General features: G+C 37.7%; 1 protein-coding gene across 1 annotated transcript in view; it reads left to right on the top strand.

The window, feature by feature from the left end:
* The window catches only part of COL19A1 (collagen type XIX alpha 1 chain), a 323,690-nt gene that overhangs the window by 253,650 nt on the left and 54,130 nt on the right, over window positions 1-15,910 (top strand). Inside the window, exons 19-30 of the mRNA XM_049653877.1 lie at window positions 1,452-1,514; window positions 6,965-7,000; window positions 7,947-7,982; window positions 8,077-8,130; window positions 8,810-8,863; window positions 10,443-10,496; window positions 10,979-11,068; window positions 12,036-12,080; window positions 12,185-12,262; window positions 14,337-14,372; window positions 14,479-14,532; window positions 14,629-14,682. Coding sequence (XP_049509834.1) covers window positions 1,452-1,514; window positions 6,965-7,000; window positions 7,947-7,982; window positions 8,077-8,130; window positions 8,810-8,863; window positions 10,443-10,496; window positions 10,979-11,068; window positions 12,036-12,080; window positions 12,185-12,262; window positions 14,337-14,372; window positions 14,479-14,532; window positions 14,629-14,682 — 654 coding nt within the window. The remainder of the gene's footprint in view (window positions 1-1,451; window positions 1,515-6,964; window positions 7,001-7,946; window positions 7,983-8,076; window positions 8,131-8,809; window positions 8,864-10,442; window positions 10,497-10,978; window positions 11,069-12,035; window positions 12,081-12,184; window positions 12,263-14,336; window positions 14,373-14,478; window positions 14,533-14,628; window positions 14,683-15,910) is intronic.

The raw sequence follows: 15,910 nt of genomic DNA on the forward strand, positions 1-15,910 counted from the left end.
TGTGGAAATAAGCCAACATTTTTGGGACTGTAATAAATTTTTATTTGAAGTATTTTGGGTGGACTGTTGTTTGAGGCTTCAAAATAAACAGATAAACACATCCATAAAAGGGGGAAGATATAGAGATGTGCACTACAGCATTTGTTTATAATAAAGAAAAGCTGGAGACAACCCAAATGCCCATCAATGGGGCTTGGGTAAACCCTGGTATATAGTAACATTATAGAATGCTGTCCTGTGGTTACAATGAGTGAACTAGATCTATATGTATCAATAGGAATGGATATTAAAAACAACCTTGAGTGGTAAAATGCAAGTTATAGGATATCATATACAAAAAAAAAGCTATTTATGGAATTTGTTTTAAATATCAAATAATATATTGTTTATGATTACATATATGCAGTAAAAGTGAAAAAACATGGACTGAAAAATATAAACACTACATTCAAGAGAGTGGCTTCCTCTGGGACAGAAATAGAAGGGGAAATGTAGGAAATTTCTTCTTAGATTGCAAATTTTTGTATTACTTTCATTTGGGGTACCTGGTACACAGAGGTTTGACACATTTGACTTTATGTTTTCTATATTTTTTTCAAAATAAAAAATGTGTAAGAAAGGTGAAAAAGGTATATGCCCAGAAATACCATGGTGAACATCATTTTGCAAAAACGCTTTTGAGGTTGGAAAAAAAAAAATACAACATACTTCCAGTGGCTGTATTTACTTTAGCCATAATGTGATATTCAAGGATCTTGGTAGATGCTGAAAGGAAGCACAATGCTGGGATCCTCCAAAGTCTGACTAGTGATCAGTTTTCCTCCCACAGTATTATTTCTAAATTGTATTTTCTCAAAGTACTTTTTTATATGTCACATACAAACCCCTCTTCAAGATCTCTGACCGGAACATCTTACACATTCCTAAGCTGCTGTTACCACATGGACAAGAATGTCTTCTTTGTCCACAGCCAGTCATTTAAGTGATTATATCAGTGCTGGAAACAGCTGAGAGACTCCCTTTTCTTCCCATGGCTCCCCACTCCTCCACCTAAAAAAAGAAAGAAGTGTCTGAGATAAAATGAGTCTTGGATTATTGTCAGTTAAACAATCTGATGTCTTTAAGATCACACACACACAAATTTTTTTGGCAAAACAGGACAAAATTATATATTTTTTCTTCTCTGAACATCTTTCCTTGAAAACTAATTTGTTTCACATTAATTTTGAATATCATTATGAATATTATGGATTTCTGAAAGAGCTAAAGGCATTGTGAAGTGCTGACAAATACATGATTATGCAAATAGTATAACTAGATTCAGAATTCCTCCTTGGACGACAATAGGTAAATTCCATGGCCAGAAGGAGCACAATCACTCTTGAATCTGAGAGTCACTACAGTACTCATCTGACCTCATGCAAAATCACTCTTCTGCTTTTTCTCAAAAGGGTGAAGCTGGACAACCAGGATTTCCAGGGTCCATTGGCCCTAAAGGTCAAAAAGGAGAATCTGTAAGTATTAACATTTTTAGGACAAAGGAAGAATATTCACAAAAATAGAATTAAAAGTATTTTTCCTAATTAGCACTAATTCCACGAACCTTGTTTGTCCCTGCCTTGGCAAACAATAGTCAATAAGATATTCGAGCAAATGCTCTATGTAAGGCATTAAGTAACTTAATCTTTTTTTTTTTTTTAATGAGATAGGTAGGCTATTACCACCCTTATTCTTCATATGAAGAAACTGAGGCCAGAGAGGTTAAGCAACTTGCCCTAGGTCACATAGCTAGTGTGTTAGAGCTATGAATCACACTTAGGTAGACTAATTATAGAACATGGGGTTTAAAAATTACTAAGCTGCTCTGCCATAACTAAACATTATAACTATAATAAATAATAAAGTCAATATATCAAAAAATTGGAGCTAATACATCCAAAAAAATTAAAAACTTATATCTATTTTCTGGCAGTATACTTTCTGAAGTTATTTTCCTTCCTTGGTTTTTATAAGATCAAAGTGGCTTTTCAGTATTACTGAGACCACTTTCTTTCAAAACTTAATTCTTTTGTAAGGGGACAAAACCTAAATTATCATTTATACTCAAATAGGACTACCTAAAGAGATTACGTGAATACTAGTCCAAAAATAACTTTTTAAAAATCCTGCTAAAAAGGCAAAGACAAAAACCCACAGCAGTCTGTAAGAATCAGCAAGACTCAGACTTAAATGCTTTATCTTTATATATATATGATATATATATATATCTATATATATATATCTTTATATATATCATATATATATCTTTATATATATCATATATATATATATATCTTTATATATATATCATAAAGACATATATATATAAAGATATATATATATATATAATTTTTTTTTTTTGAGCACTGGGTGTTATACATAAGGGATGAATCACTGGAATCTACTCCTGAAATCATTGTTGCACTATATGCTAACTAACTTGGATGTAAATTTTAAAAATTAATTAAAAATAAATAAAACAATGTAAAAAGAACAAGAAAAAAAGTGTAATACTTTTTTAAAATCACTTTTCCCTGCTTCCTTACCATTGTGACCAAAGGATATAAGTTTACCAGGGATAGTGAATGCAGACGTCACTAAAATGCCTGCATGCCAAACAGAAACAGTATTTAATATTACAAAGCCAAAATTTCCCTGTGCTTCCACTTGAAAATGTAGGCATCTTTGTCTATGACAGTAATTTTCCAGGCAGCTTTAGAGTCAATGCTGTTACCCAAGTAACGCAAGTTGTCCTCCCTGTAGGGGTCATGCTTGCCTTTGGTGTCCAGTCCAAGCTTCCATATTCAACTGCAGCAAGTGACAGGCTTTCATGGGATTTCCCAGCTTCATTTTTCCAAGAATGTCTGAGAAACTCACATTCCACAAATCCAGCCTGGTGATTGGTCCCCTCCATCTGCTTAACTATTCCTGATGCTCCACATTTGTTGACAACTCTTCACCATTCGTAACTGCTTCTCTAGGTCTACACTGTCTCCCCTCCACGCTTGGACACTCAAACTCACCTTTTAAACTACTGGGTGACACATGGCAGACCTGGATTTCAGATTTGAAAAAATTCTATTGGAAAAACAGGAAGGGTAGAAAAAAGGAACTTGGAATGGTTTAAGAGCAGTGTTTCTCAAATGGAAAGTGCATTTGAATAACCTAGGGATCTTTTGAAATGCTGGGTCTAATTCAGTAAGTCTGGGGTGGGGCCTGAGAGGCTGCAGTTCTCACTAGCTCCCAGGTGATGCTCATGCTGTTGGCCCTTGGATCATGCTCTTAGTAGCAATGGTTGGGGGACTTCACAGCTTCTAGGAGATTCGCTCTGGCTTTCTCTCCCACCACGGACGTTTGGGGGCAGCCCACCTACCCCACTGAGATTATCATTGGCCCTATCTGCCTTACATAGGAGAAACAGATTTCTTTTCCTTTTAACTTTTCTCTTTGCCAGTTCCCTCTTAATCCCTTAATTATTCCACGTCCCTATACAGTAGTCCCACCTGTTCAAGGAGGATAGGTGCCAAGACCTCCAGCAGGATGCCTAAAACCGCCAATAGTACCGAACCCTATACAGTTGACCCTGAACAACATGGGGGTTAGGGGCACTAAGCCCCAGCATAGTTGAAAATCCACATATTGCTTTTGACTCCCCAGAACTTAATTACTAATTGCCTACTGCTGACCAATGAACAACTGATTAACACATATTTTGTATGTTATGTGTATCGTACTGTATTCTTACAATAAGGAAGCTAGAGAAAAGAAAATACTAAGAGAATCATAAGAGAAAATGCATTTTACAGTACTGTACTATAAAAAAATCTGCATATAAGTAAACCCATGCAATTCAAACCTGTGTTGTTCAGGGTCAACTGTATACACTGTTTTTTCATATACGTGCATACATACATACCTACGGTAAAGTTTAATTTATAAATTAGGCACAGCAAGAGATCCTCAACAATAACTAATAGTACAATAGGACAATTATAATAATATACTGTGGTAAGTTATGTGAATGTGCTCTCTCTCAGAATATCTTGTACTGCACTCGCCCTTCTTGTGATGAAGTGAAATCATCAATGCCTACGTGAAGAGATGAAGTGAGGTGAATGATGTAGGTGTTGTGACATAGTGTTAGGCTATTATTGACATGATGATTCCTCAGAAGGAGGATCATCTGGTTCCAAACTGCAGTTGGCTGTGAGTGACAAATCATGGAAAGTGAAATCACAGATAAGGGGGAACTACTTTAAGATCTTGCCTGCCTTCCTCTCTGCCCCCCACATAAAAGAAACACATTTTTACAATGTTATGCAGAGTTTAGCCCTTTGTGGTCTCACACTTTCTTTCTTTCCTTTTTTTTTTTTAATGTTTGTTTATTTTTGAGAGAGAGAGAGAGAGAGAGAGAACAAGTTGGGGAGTGGCAAAGAGAGAGACACACACACACAGAATCTGATGCAGGCTCCAGGCTCTGAGCTGTCAGCATAGAGCCCGACATGGGCCTCGAACCCACAGCCCATGAGATCATGATCTGAGCTGAAAGTTGGACACTTAACCGACTGAGCCACCCAGGCATCCCTCTCACACTCTATTCCAGAACAGAATCTGGACCTGACTTAGCAAAATCACCAAAATTCCCAAAAAGAGGAATGATTTTCATACAGATTTGAGTTCTGAACCATTTATCCTGAATGGCAGTTCCCCTCTCCCCCGCTACTAAACATTTAGAATATAACTTTATGTGTAACATATCAGAGCTAAAATATACTTAAAAGAGATCATCTGGTTAAACCTCAGATAAAGAAAGAGAGGTTCTAAAAGGCAAGGTACTTGACCCAGATAGTGACCATTGGAGCTAGGACTAAATATCAAGTCTTGAGATAACCAGGCTCCTGGTTTTATTTTTTTATTATTGTTTTTTTAACCTGTTACTTTAATCAATATGGATTCACAGTGGCTCTAAATAAGCATGATATAAGCAATGTGATATAAGCAAATAAGCAGTTATAGAAGCAATGTGGCCCATGCTTATATCTAAATAACATCATCTCTTATCTTAAAAATCAAATAGAATTTTTTGAATTAAGGCTGAAAGACAAGATTATAAATAATGCTCTGATTTAATGTATAGCAATTAACCAATAATAAGAGATTAAAAAAATTAAGCTCTATTTATTTATTTTGAGAGAGAGAGTGTGAGCAGGGGAGGGACAGAGAGAATACCAAGCAGGCCGTGCAGAGCCCGATGTGGGGCTTGAACTCATGAACTGTGAGATCATGACCTGAGCTGAAATCAAGAGTTGGATGTTTAACCAGCTGAGCGACCCGGCACACAACCAAAAATAAGAGATTTAATCATGTGGGCTAGATATGAGGCACAACAGGGTAGGCTAAGTTATGCTAGGTAACACATTAACCCTGAAATCTCTGTGGCTTAATGCAAGAAAGATTATCTCTTGCTCATGCTGCATGCCCAGCAGGGTTGGGTTGGGAGGAGTGGGTGTTGACCCTCACTGCATTCAGGTACCAGGCTGATTACCCCCATGTAACTCAGCCATCTGATATACACAACCTTCTCGGTCACCACGGTGGGGAAAGTGGGACTGGAACATCAGGACTGGGCTCCTCCTTACCTCAGCCTGCAGTAACACATGTTACATCTGCTCACATTGCATTGCCAATACTAGCTGCCTGCCCCCGGGTAACTGCAAGGTTGCTGGGAAATATGGAAGAGAATAAGGTGAGCCCTCTAGTCCTGAGCACATAGGACATGAGGCGCAAACCACAGAGGTTTATTTACTAACCACTTATCTCCCATTAGTGATTTGTTTAAAAGACTAGCAGTCCCTAAGAGGACCTTTAAGCGTAGTATTATTTACCTATGGTTCTCATGTTTTCTCTTGACTTTCATATGCAAGAGAAAAAATTTTTGATGTATGGTTTCCATCTTATTGTCAATTCACTCATTTCAAATAATAAGTAAATCAAATTACAAATCAAATAAGAATGAGTAACCAAAGCCTGGGTTTGAATTCAGGTTGTCTAGGTTTAAATCCTGAATGACCTCTCACTGGCTATGTGACTTGGGGAAATTACTTAACTTCTCTGTGCCTCATTTTCGTTATCTGTAAATGGGTGTTCTAATGGTACCTACCCCAGTGACACATAAGAAGGAACTAGAACAGTGATTAGATCAGTGTTTGATACATTATGAGGATTTAATGAACATCAGCTATTACTGTTATGTCTGCATAACTTTAAATTCTCTAATTTAATAAACTTTTACTGGGCACCAACAGTACACCAGAGATACTATGATAGTTGAGATCAATTAAATCCCTACATTCACAGAGTTTATAGGCAAGATAAACAAGGAGACATAAAATGGGTGAGTGCTATTTTAGGGGAAATAACTCAGTTACGCAGAACCTTTCTGAGTCTCTTTCCTCATACTTGAAATGGGACCATATCTTCCTCACAGCACTGTTGTGAAAAGTAAATGAAATCGCATACATGTGACTTGAGGAACAGAAAAGCTAATGAGAGAAAGCCTCAATATGTGTGGGGGGGTGGGGGAGGAGGAGGTGCAGGGAGAGAGAGAATGTGATCAGCTTCTATGTGAACCATGAAAAAGGAAGCTTCGGCCTTGGGCAGCATTCCAATTTGTTCCACTCAGGATTCTCAAAATAGTATTAGAATGATTAACTTACTGTTCACTTGGGAATATGAGTTTTTTAATTAATTCTCATATGCTCCCTTTAAACTGCGCAAGCAGACTGTGTGACATTCTGAGTCATCTCAGGGACTTTTTTGTGACAGAGGCCTGAGTTTGGCCTGCAGGATTCATCCATATCCAGTTTTGGAGAGTTTATTTCCAAAAGTGTTTATAATTGCTTCTGTTTTCTACCCATTTTCCTAGGGGGAAGCTTTTACAAAAGGTGAAAAGGGAGATAGAGTAAGTAGATGTTTTATCACTATCTTGTGTTTTCTACTTCATCGATTTCTCTCTCTCTGATTTCTGGTATGTTTACTGTGGAGTCTAACAGATTTGATAAAATAACCTCTCTGAGCATTTTACTTTTTCCTTTGTGATTTTTTACTCTTATTTTGATAAATGAGAAATTTTAAACCTTGTTAAGTTTTATCATTTGATGGCACTTTACCATTTGGCTTAGGTAATGTATATTTTCTTTAACCATTACTGTTTGTAATGGGACATGAATGTCTTGAAAGGTACACACTTAATATATCTAAAATATAAAATTTAAATATAAGATACAGTTTTTTTCAAAAATTCTGTTAATGGTACAAATTAAATTTATCAAATGGGGTGATTATATCAAAAGGATCAATAATAAGTCATGAAAATAAGAAAAGCAAACTCATTACTGCCAATATTGTACTCTTTTATGTAACCTTAATTTTTTTGTTTTTTTTTTTCATTAAGTACATATACCCAATAGTAGAATCACCATGACATATAAACTTAAATTCCACTCTTTCTTTTCCTTCTTCATCTGAAGTTTTAATTCTCTGAGATATAGGATGAGCTGGTGGCAAATCATAACAAAGTCAGCTAAGTAGAGAATGCAATGATTGCTAATGAGATATGATTGTACAGTCAAAAGGGATACTGGGGAGAAAACTATTATAAAGAAGAAAGAAAATAGGAGTTATTATTTACTTGGTATCAATAAGTATTTTAAATCCTGTTTTAGAGTGACCCCCTCCTTGACTTCATCATGCTGTCCATAATCTCCCCCTTTATTCTATGTTAATTAGTAGAAATGCAGACGAATTCAAGTATTAGAGATGCTCATCCCCATCTGAGTTTAAGCATTACATAAATGGTTTTTTGTTTTTTTTGTTTGTTTGTTTTTGTTTTGTTTTGTTTTTTACAGGGAGAACCTGGGATAATGGGATCACAGGGAATAAAGGTAATCTCATAACCTTCTTTATGGCATCTCCAACCTAATGAGATTGTGAAGATTACATTAACCATTTCACTGTCCTTCCCACCCACATGTTTAGGGCGAACCTGGAGATCCTGGTGCCCCCGGTTTAATAGGAAGTCCAGGACTAAAGGTATATAAGAAATAACTGAGTTAAAGAGGAAATAATTTTGGAGTTATAGCCATTTCTGTACAAAACAAAGTGCTTTGGTGTGCCACTCATTTTCTTCACAAACGTTCTCAGAGATTTTATCATGTTGCCATGGTGATTTCCCCCCTATTGGCTGCATTTATTACACACATAGTAATTGTGCTTTCTGGTTCACAGTAAGATTTTTAAACTCTTTTTCAAAGCATATTCACAATAGCATCCCTAAACCCTTTATGAGTAAATAATGTGAGCGAAACCTATGACCCTGAACTATATCCTTAAAATGAACAGGACTCAAGATTCAATTTGTAAGCCCAAATTATGCAGCTCTGAGATGCTTGAGTTCCCCATGTGGGATTCCGCAGGGGTGTCCCAAGAAAGACCAGCTGTTGGGAGGTGCAGGAGAGATTTATGTGATGCGCTCCCACCAATGGGTGAGGGAGGTTATCATGGCCTCACTTGCTGGTGGGAAAAGACCCATTTAAATGAGAACATCTTCAAACTATCTTTGTCAGCCCAAAGCACATTTCAGAATTATTCAGAGAAGGTAGGATGGTAGAAAGCCCGTCTTTCTACAGATGAAGTTCATACCATGTTTTATATATATTCAAGGACAATCTGTTTTTTAACAAAGTTGAACTACATATCACCTTTCTTTTAGGGTCAGCAAGGACCTGAAGGCTCTATGGGACCCAGAGGACCACCAGGAGATATTGTATGTATAGTAAATACAGGTCTCTTTGATATGTGGGAATTAAATCGATGTCTTAAAGAATGTCAGCATGTTTTCATGTGACTGAGTTGTACCACCTTTTCCAAAGACATGGGTCACATCTACTGCTAAGACTGATCAAACCTAGTGTCAGGGGTTATCAGGAAGGCTGCTAGCACCTTCATATATTCATATGAGATCCTTTTGAATATCATTAGCCTAATAAATCAGTCTTTGGAAGTCAGGTTAACTAAGTCATCATTTTGGACATGCTTGTCAGAGGTGTACCAACAGTAGCGAAGACTGGAAACATCAAAAGAAATAAGGAAAACCAAGAAAGAAAGAAAGCATTTTCATTATGCATGACTTTGGCTCAATTCTCTGTCCAAAAAAAGGCACTTCCAAAGCTTCTGTTACTGTTTTATTGCAAGAGCCTCCAAAAAGAGCAAATCCTTTAGCAGAAAATATTTCTATAATGCCATTGGAAGATGGTCCCCAGGTTGCATTAGAACCTAATTCTAGTGGTCTCACTATCCTCTGTTTGTCTGTCTCTCTGTCTGTCTGTCTCTCTCTCTGTTGTCCTTTAAATGCATTTTTCTATCGATTCCCCCACTAAGACTTTTGTTCCTTGGACAACCTCCCTAGCCTGGCCTTCTAGGCACTTGGGAGCTAAGACTCACCATCAGTCCTCACTTGAGCATAACAACAGAAATGCTTGGCCAAAATTTCTTGGAAACTTATCTCTATGTAGCCACAATTCCAGCACTTTCTATGCAACTATTGGAATCTCTCCTTTTCCTATCATCTTGGGAACAGTCCCATGACCTCTTGCTCTATTCTCTATGCTTCTTGACTGCGCCTCCAGAGGTCTTTCAGTGCCTTTGTTCTGCTTGTACTTTGAACATTCAGTTTGTGGGCAAAGCTTTTTCTTGTGCCCGCCCCCCTCCCCAAGCCATTTAATGAACCAATATAGGTGTACCTCACGGAGAGATCTCATGAAAAGAATAAAATGATGGTGGCACAGGTGGAGCCATAAGTGACCAAGAGTGAGATGAAGTGATAGTAATTGGAGCTAAGAAAGAGAATAAAATCAAAAGGGAAAGAGCCACTGTTGCCAAACATAATAAGGGTATATCTTCCTGTTTACTCCATTGTTGTTCTAAATAGTGCTGTGATGCTACCAACCACCATCCCTTCACCCTTTCTTGGCGATAATATGAATGGGGCATTTGGTTCAATTCTCCCTTAGTTTCTTTTCCATTACCTCCAGGCTACTTCACTTGAAACAACAAACCACGGAGGGTGGGTGATGGGTATTGAGGAGGGCACCTTTTGGGATGAGCACTGGGTGTTGTACGGAAACCAATTTGACAATAAATTTCATATATTAAAAAAAAAAAAAGAAACAACAAACCACATATTTTCACCAATGTGTTTTCCTTTTTAACAGGCCAAAAGCAACCCATCCTCTTATAGTTTACATGTTACAATTCTGTTCTCATGACAAAGACTCACAGATAGATATGTTCTCATAATAAGAGATATTCTAATTGTTCTTTCCCATTAATTCTGAATTTTCTAGGGATTGCCAGGAGAACATGGTATCCCAGGAAAGCAAGGCATTAAAGGAGAAAAGGTATACATTTTATGCATTGAGTAGCTAGGTGGGAAGGAGAGACAGAGGATCAGAAGGGCACTGCGATTTGGGAGGTGGGGGTGGGTAGGTACGGCAAAAGGATAAGACAAGGCTGCCAGGATTGTGCAGGGGACGTACAGACACATATTAATTGTTGAACCATTACTGGAAAGGAACTTAAAGAAAACATGAAGATCATCTAAAGAACTTTCTGAGTAGATGCTCTTTTTGTGCATACATTTATACACACATATATTTATACATATGGCATGATACTGCTAAACTTGTAACATACCTCACCACAAAATCTAAGTGCACCTAAGATAATTAGAACAGTGCCTGACATGAATGAGGCCCTCCATAAATAGGGCTGAATGAGTGAGAAAATGAAGTTTGGCTACAACTTGAAGCAATGAAAACTGCTGCCTCCATAGCTCCCACCATGAACCTGAACAATAACATAAGAATCTTCTTTTCCTCAGGGAGATCCAGGTGGGATTATAGGTCCTCCTGGACTTCCAGGTCCCAAAGGTGAGGCTGGTCCTCCAGGGAAAAGCCTGCCAGGGGAACCAGTAAGTACCAGCCCTTTTACTAATATTTCCCTTGAAAGTTCATTAATTACCCTTCATGTATTCCCAGGTTCAGATCACAAGTATAGGAATAAGTTGAGGTCTGCAGAAAACAAAATATTCATCTTGTTCTTTAGATAAGAGATCTAACTTCTTTGGAAATTTGATGCAAGCAAAGGGCTCTCTTCTGAGAAAATGCACATACCCATTTTACATACATTTTTGAAAGATTCATAGGCCTCCCTGAATCTTCTGCATGAACTCTTTAGGGATCTATGGAGCCTAGTAAGATACACTAGTTTTAAATCATAAACCTTCCTAGGATGCTATGTTAAAACAGAAGAGCTGCCTGAAATTTTCTTTCCAGAGGCTCTGCAGGCATGGCCAATGATGGTCATATGCAGAAAATGTCCTTGTGGCCCAGGCTATTTCCAGGACATAACAAAAACTGAATAGCTGAAAAGTCTAAATAACCAATAAGCCTATTTCACATGCCTTTTTTTTCCTCCTATTTGACTTTTTATATTAATTATTGATAATAAATAGTTCTCAGTATTAGATGCCTTATTTTAAAGATAAAAACATCTTTTTTATTAAGTGTTAAATATTAATTCCAGTGTAGTTAACATACAGTGTTATATTAGTTTCAGGTGTATAATACAGTGATTCAGCAATTCCCTGTATTATTCAGTGCTCATCATGATTAAATGTACTCTTAATCTCCATCACCTATTTCACCCATCCCCCACCCACCTCCCCTAAAAATGAAAACATCTTATATGTTAAAGTAACTATACAAAAATCTATAACCTGGTGGAAATCTGTATTTCCTGTTCCTTATTCTTTTATAGAAAAGGGTTTATTCAAGAAAGATGAAGAACAACAAAACATTTTTGAGTTATAACTTCTAAGATGCTTTTAATGTTTTTAGAAAAAGAAATGTATTTATCTCCTTTTTTTTTTATTGTAGGGATTAGATGGAAATCCTGGAGCACCTGGTCCACGTGGGCCAAAGGTATAAAAATATCATAGATTATTTCTAAAGAATTAAAAATAAAATACAGCCTGAAATTTTTTGTCCCCTGACCCTCGCACTCACAGAAGCCTCTCATTGCACAGGGTGAACGAGGACTCCCAGGTGTCCATGGTTCCCCAGGTGACAGAGGTCCCCCAGGGCTGGGAGTTCCTGGCCCAACAGTAAGTGAAATTCTATCAAGCTTTTGAAACCCTGTCCATTCCAACAGTAAAATAAAACCCAGTGACAAATTTGAATAAGAAGAGAAAAATGAGGGGCACCTGGGTGGCTCAGTCAGTTGGACGTCCAACTTTGGTTTGGATCATGATCTCACGGTCTATGGGTTCGAGCCCTGCATCAGGCTCTGTGCTGTCAGTACAGAACTGGAGCCTGCTTCGGATTCCATGTCTCCCTCTCTTTCTGCCCCTCCCCCATCATTCTCTGTCTCTCTCAAAAAGAAAAATGAATAAACTTAAAAAAAAGAAGAAGAAAAAAAAAGTGAAATGGTCAGAAGAGGAAATAGAAGTAAGCACTAATCAGAGAGAGAGGATTAATGAGCACTGGGGTTAAGTCACTGAGCACAGAGAAGGTGCTTACTGTTTGCTGACCCACAGATGCTGATCTCACAGACACTGATTTTGGATTAGGAGCAGTTATTTAACCCTTTGTTTCTCTCCTCTATTTTAAAAAGTACAAATGAATGTGTGTAAGATTGTACACATGCCTAAGATCGGGTTTTGTATATTACTGTTTGCTTTTAATGAAAAAATAAAAAGTGAATATTTAAAGTGAATGGTGTGTATAAATGAGATGATGTCAAAAATCTCTTCAGTAATATCTTCAGGAAGAGATAATAGAAGTTGTTTATAATAGTGAACACAAAGAATGGGCAACTTTTAGTGCCCATTTTTTTAATGCCCAGTTTTCTTAGCTACAAGGACAGTGCCTGATAATAATGACCCCCATGTGCATACTTGTTGACTAAATAGTAATAAGAGATAAAACTTTTTATTTACTATGAAAAAACATAAAAGATTTTGGAATGACAAAAGTAGAAATAAACACTTATTCTAGTGACATTAATTTGGGAAATTGGCCTTATAATGAAGTTATCACAAAAGCTAAAAGAAGGCATAAATAGTGAATGGTTATATTGTATGTGATCGATTTTGCAGGGCAAGAATATAAAAGACCACTGAGATGGAAGATTAAACAAAGTAAAAACACAGATCAGGAAACTATTAAGGGAGTGAAAGAGATTGAAACAAAAAATAAAAAATATATTAATAACTAAGGTCACAATATAAATAGAAAGGGAACAAAAAGTAGCTTTGACTAATAGTCATATGAATATTTATTTTATAAAATAAGAAAAGAGGAGCACCTGGGTGGCTCAGTGGGTTAGCTGTGCAAGTCTTGATTTCAGCTCAGGTCATGACCTCATGGTTCATTCAATCTAGCCCCATGTCAGGCTCTGCACTGTCAGCCTGGAGCCTGCTTGGGATTCTCTCTCCCCCTCTCTTTCTGCGTCTCCCCTGCTCACATGTGCACTCTCTTTTCTCTGTCTCTCAAATAAATAAACATTTTATAAATAAATAAATAAATAAATAAGAAAGGAAATGTTGGTAGGCAGTTACTGAAGTCAACAGCTGAGAACCCAGCCCTTTACTTACTTAGGTCATCAGTTCCTCCTTCCTCAGTCTGTGGTTATGTAACAGGGATAGAGCTATTGTCATTAGGTTCACTGATAATTTCCCAGCCTCCTCTTTATTACCCCAAATTCCAATTTTCTAAAGTAGAAAAGAATAGCTGATTGATGCTTTACTTTCTACTGCTGTCACTGAACACTGATTCTGGCAATTTCTTCAAATACAGAAATGACTCAAAGTAGAAAGTAGAAAGCAGAAAGGAAAGGAAGTCCTGAGCCCATTACTTTATCAGGAGTTTCTGAACAGCTAGAATTTGGGTGCATAGTGTGTTTGTGAAGGTGGAGGAACACATGATGGTACTGAGAGAGACAGATATCCCAGGCATCTGAGCAAAGCCATGCTCAGGTTGCAAGCAACAGACATCTGGTTAAGTGTGTACCTGCCATCCAAAAGTCTTAGCCATCATCACAGAGAGTTTTCAGTGTGCGCAAGTTGGCAAGCCCTGTTGTTCGACTAAGTAAGTTACAATACATAGCTCTTGATCTCACTTGCATAATTTATGGATATTTCTGGAGGAATTCTGATAATTGGATCTGATTCTACTCAGGGCTCGCAAGGACCAGCTGGAGAGCCAGGTATTCAGGTAAGCTACTTAACCAAGTTATTTGGCACAGCAAATCCAGCTTGCTTACTTGGGGAAAATTACTGAAAAACTGTCCCCATAAGTAACTATTTTCCCCCATTTCCAGGGTCCTCGAGGTCTCCCTGGATTGCCAGGAACTCCAGGGACCCCAGGGAATGATGTAAGGACCGTCTGTACCTCCTCCTACCCACCACGCATTTTACTCTGCACCCGTGCCACTGTGCAAGGATTTGAACACAATGATTCTGTTTTTCAGGGAGCTCCAGGGAGGGATGGAAAGCCAGGTCTGCCAGGCCCCCCAGGTGACCCGGTACGTCAACAGAATGTGCCTGATTTATGTATCTTTAATGCACCCAGAAGCCAAATAGCCTACCGAGCAACTTTTGCTGTCCAAACTAATTAGAATGCTCAGTAACTGCTTGGTGATTTTGTTTATCCCCATTATTTTGTAGAGGGGTGAAAATTCAAGCTGCATCAGCATTTTTGTGTGTGTGATGAATACTTATTTCCTAAGGGTATAATTCAGCTCTACAATTTTGCCCCAGGCTGTGCCTTGGCACATAATGTCTCAATCCCTTGGAAAATTGAGTTAAAATATATAGCCACAATTTCTATTCTTTCTAATGCCATTGACTAAATGAATTTCATTTTTCTAAATGAAAGTTTTCAGGTAAGTTACCTACAACAGGGTGAATATCCATTGATTCTGTGGCCTTAAAACACTGAAGTGATTAAATTACAAAAACTGGCTTGAGTAGGCTCTTGAAAAATGGGTTTAAGCACTAAATGTGTGTTCCAAAGTTTTATTTCAGGATGAACCTTGCTTTGAGCAACAGTGAAATCCCTTTAAATAGCCTCAGAATCGGCAGTTATAATTTGAGAGGCCATATGGTACATGACATTGTATTAAGAGTTTTATATGATAAAATCCAAATCTGGCCTCTCGGTTCTAAGTCTCCCAAATCCTTCTCCCTCCCACACTGGCTGTGCCGTGAGTGCCTTTATAAGCTACGTGCAGAGGCATATTTTGGCCTTACTTTAACTTCACTGCTGAGTGAATCATGTGTGCATCATCTAGAATTCTTTTAAAGCATTACTTGGGTTTACAGTGCCTCTCTGAAAGGACATTTTAAGACACAAGGCCGGAACACTGCCCAATTCCTTCAGTGTCTCTCTTGCATATCACGTAAGCCACCTATTGGCTCTTTTGAACTTCAGTGAGAAAGAACTTTAAGGCAAATTCATTGTGTACTTTTCATATTTCTCAACAGCCTGATAATTTGCTTGGCAGAGTGGCGACTTCCGTTTAATAAATGATTTACCTTTATGTATTATTTAAAACCAAGACTATATTAGTGTCGGCATAAAAGTTGCCGTGTCATGGAAATATAAAATAGAGATGCAGAATCAGAACGACAACCAGGGTGTGTTTACATGTTCATAGTAGAGGAGTAGTGAATATTTCTCAGATACAGTTATGAGGTCTGCTGGTGTCATATGGCTATTTTGTGACATGAAATATAACGTGAAAGTCAACC

Source organism: Panthera uncia (assembly GCF_023721935.1).
Source record: "Panthera uncia isolate 11264 chromosome B2 unlocalized genomic scaffold, Puncia_PCG_1.0 HiC_scaffold_24, whole genome shotgun sequence".
Classification (NCBI taxonomy): Eukaryota; Metazoa; Chordata; class Mammalia; order Carnivora; family Felidae; genus Panthera; species Panthera uncia.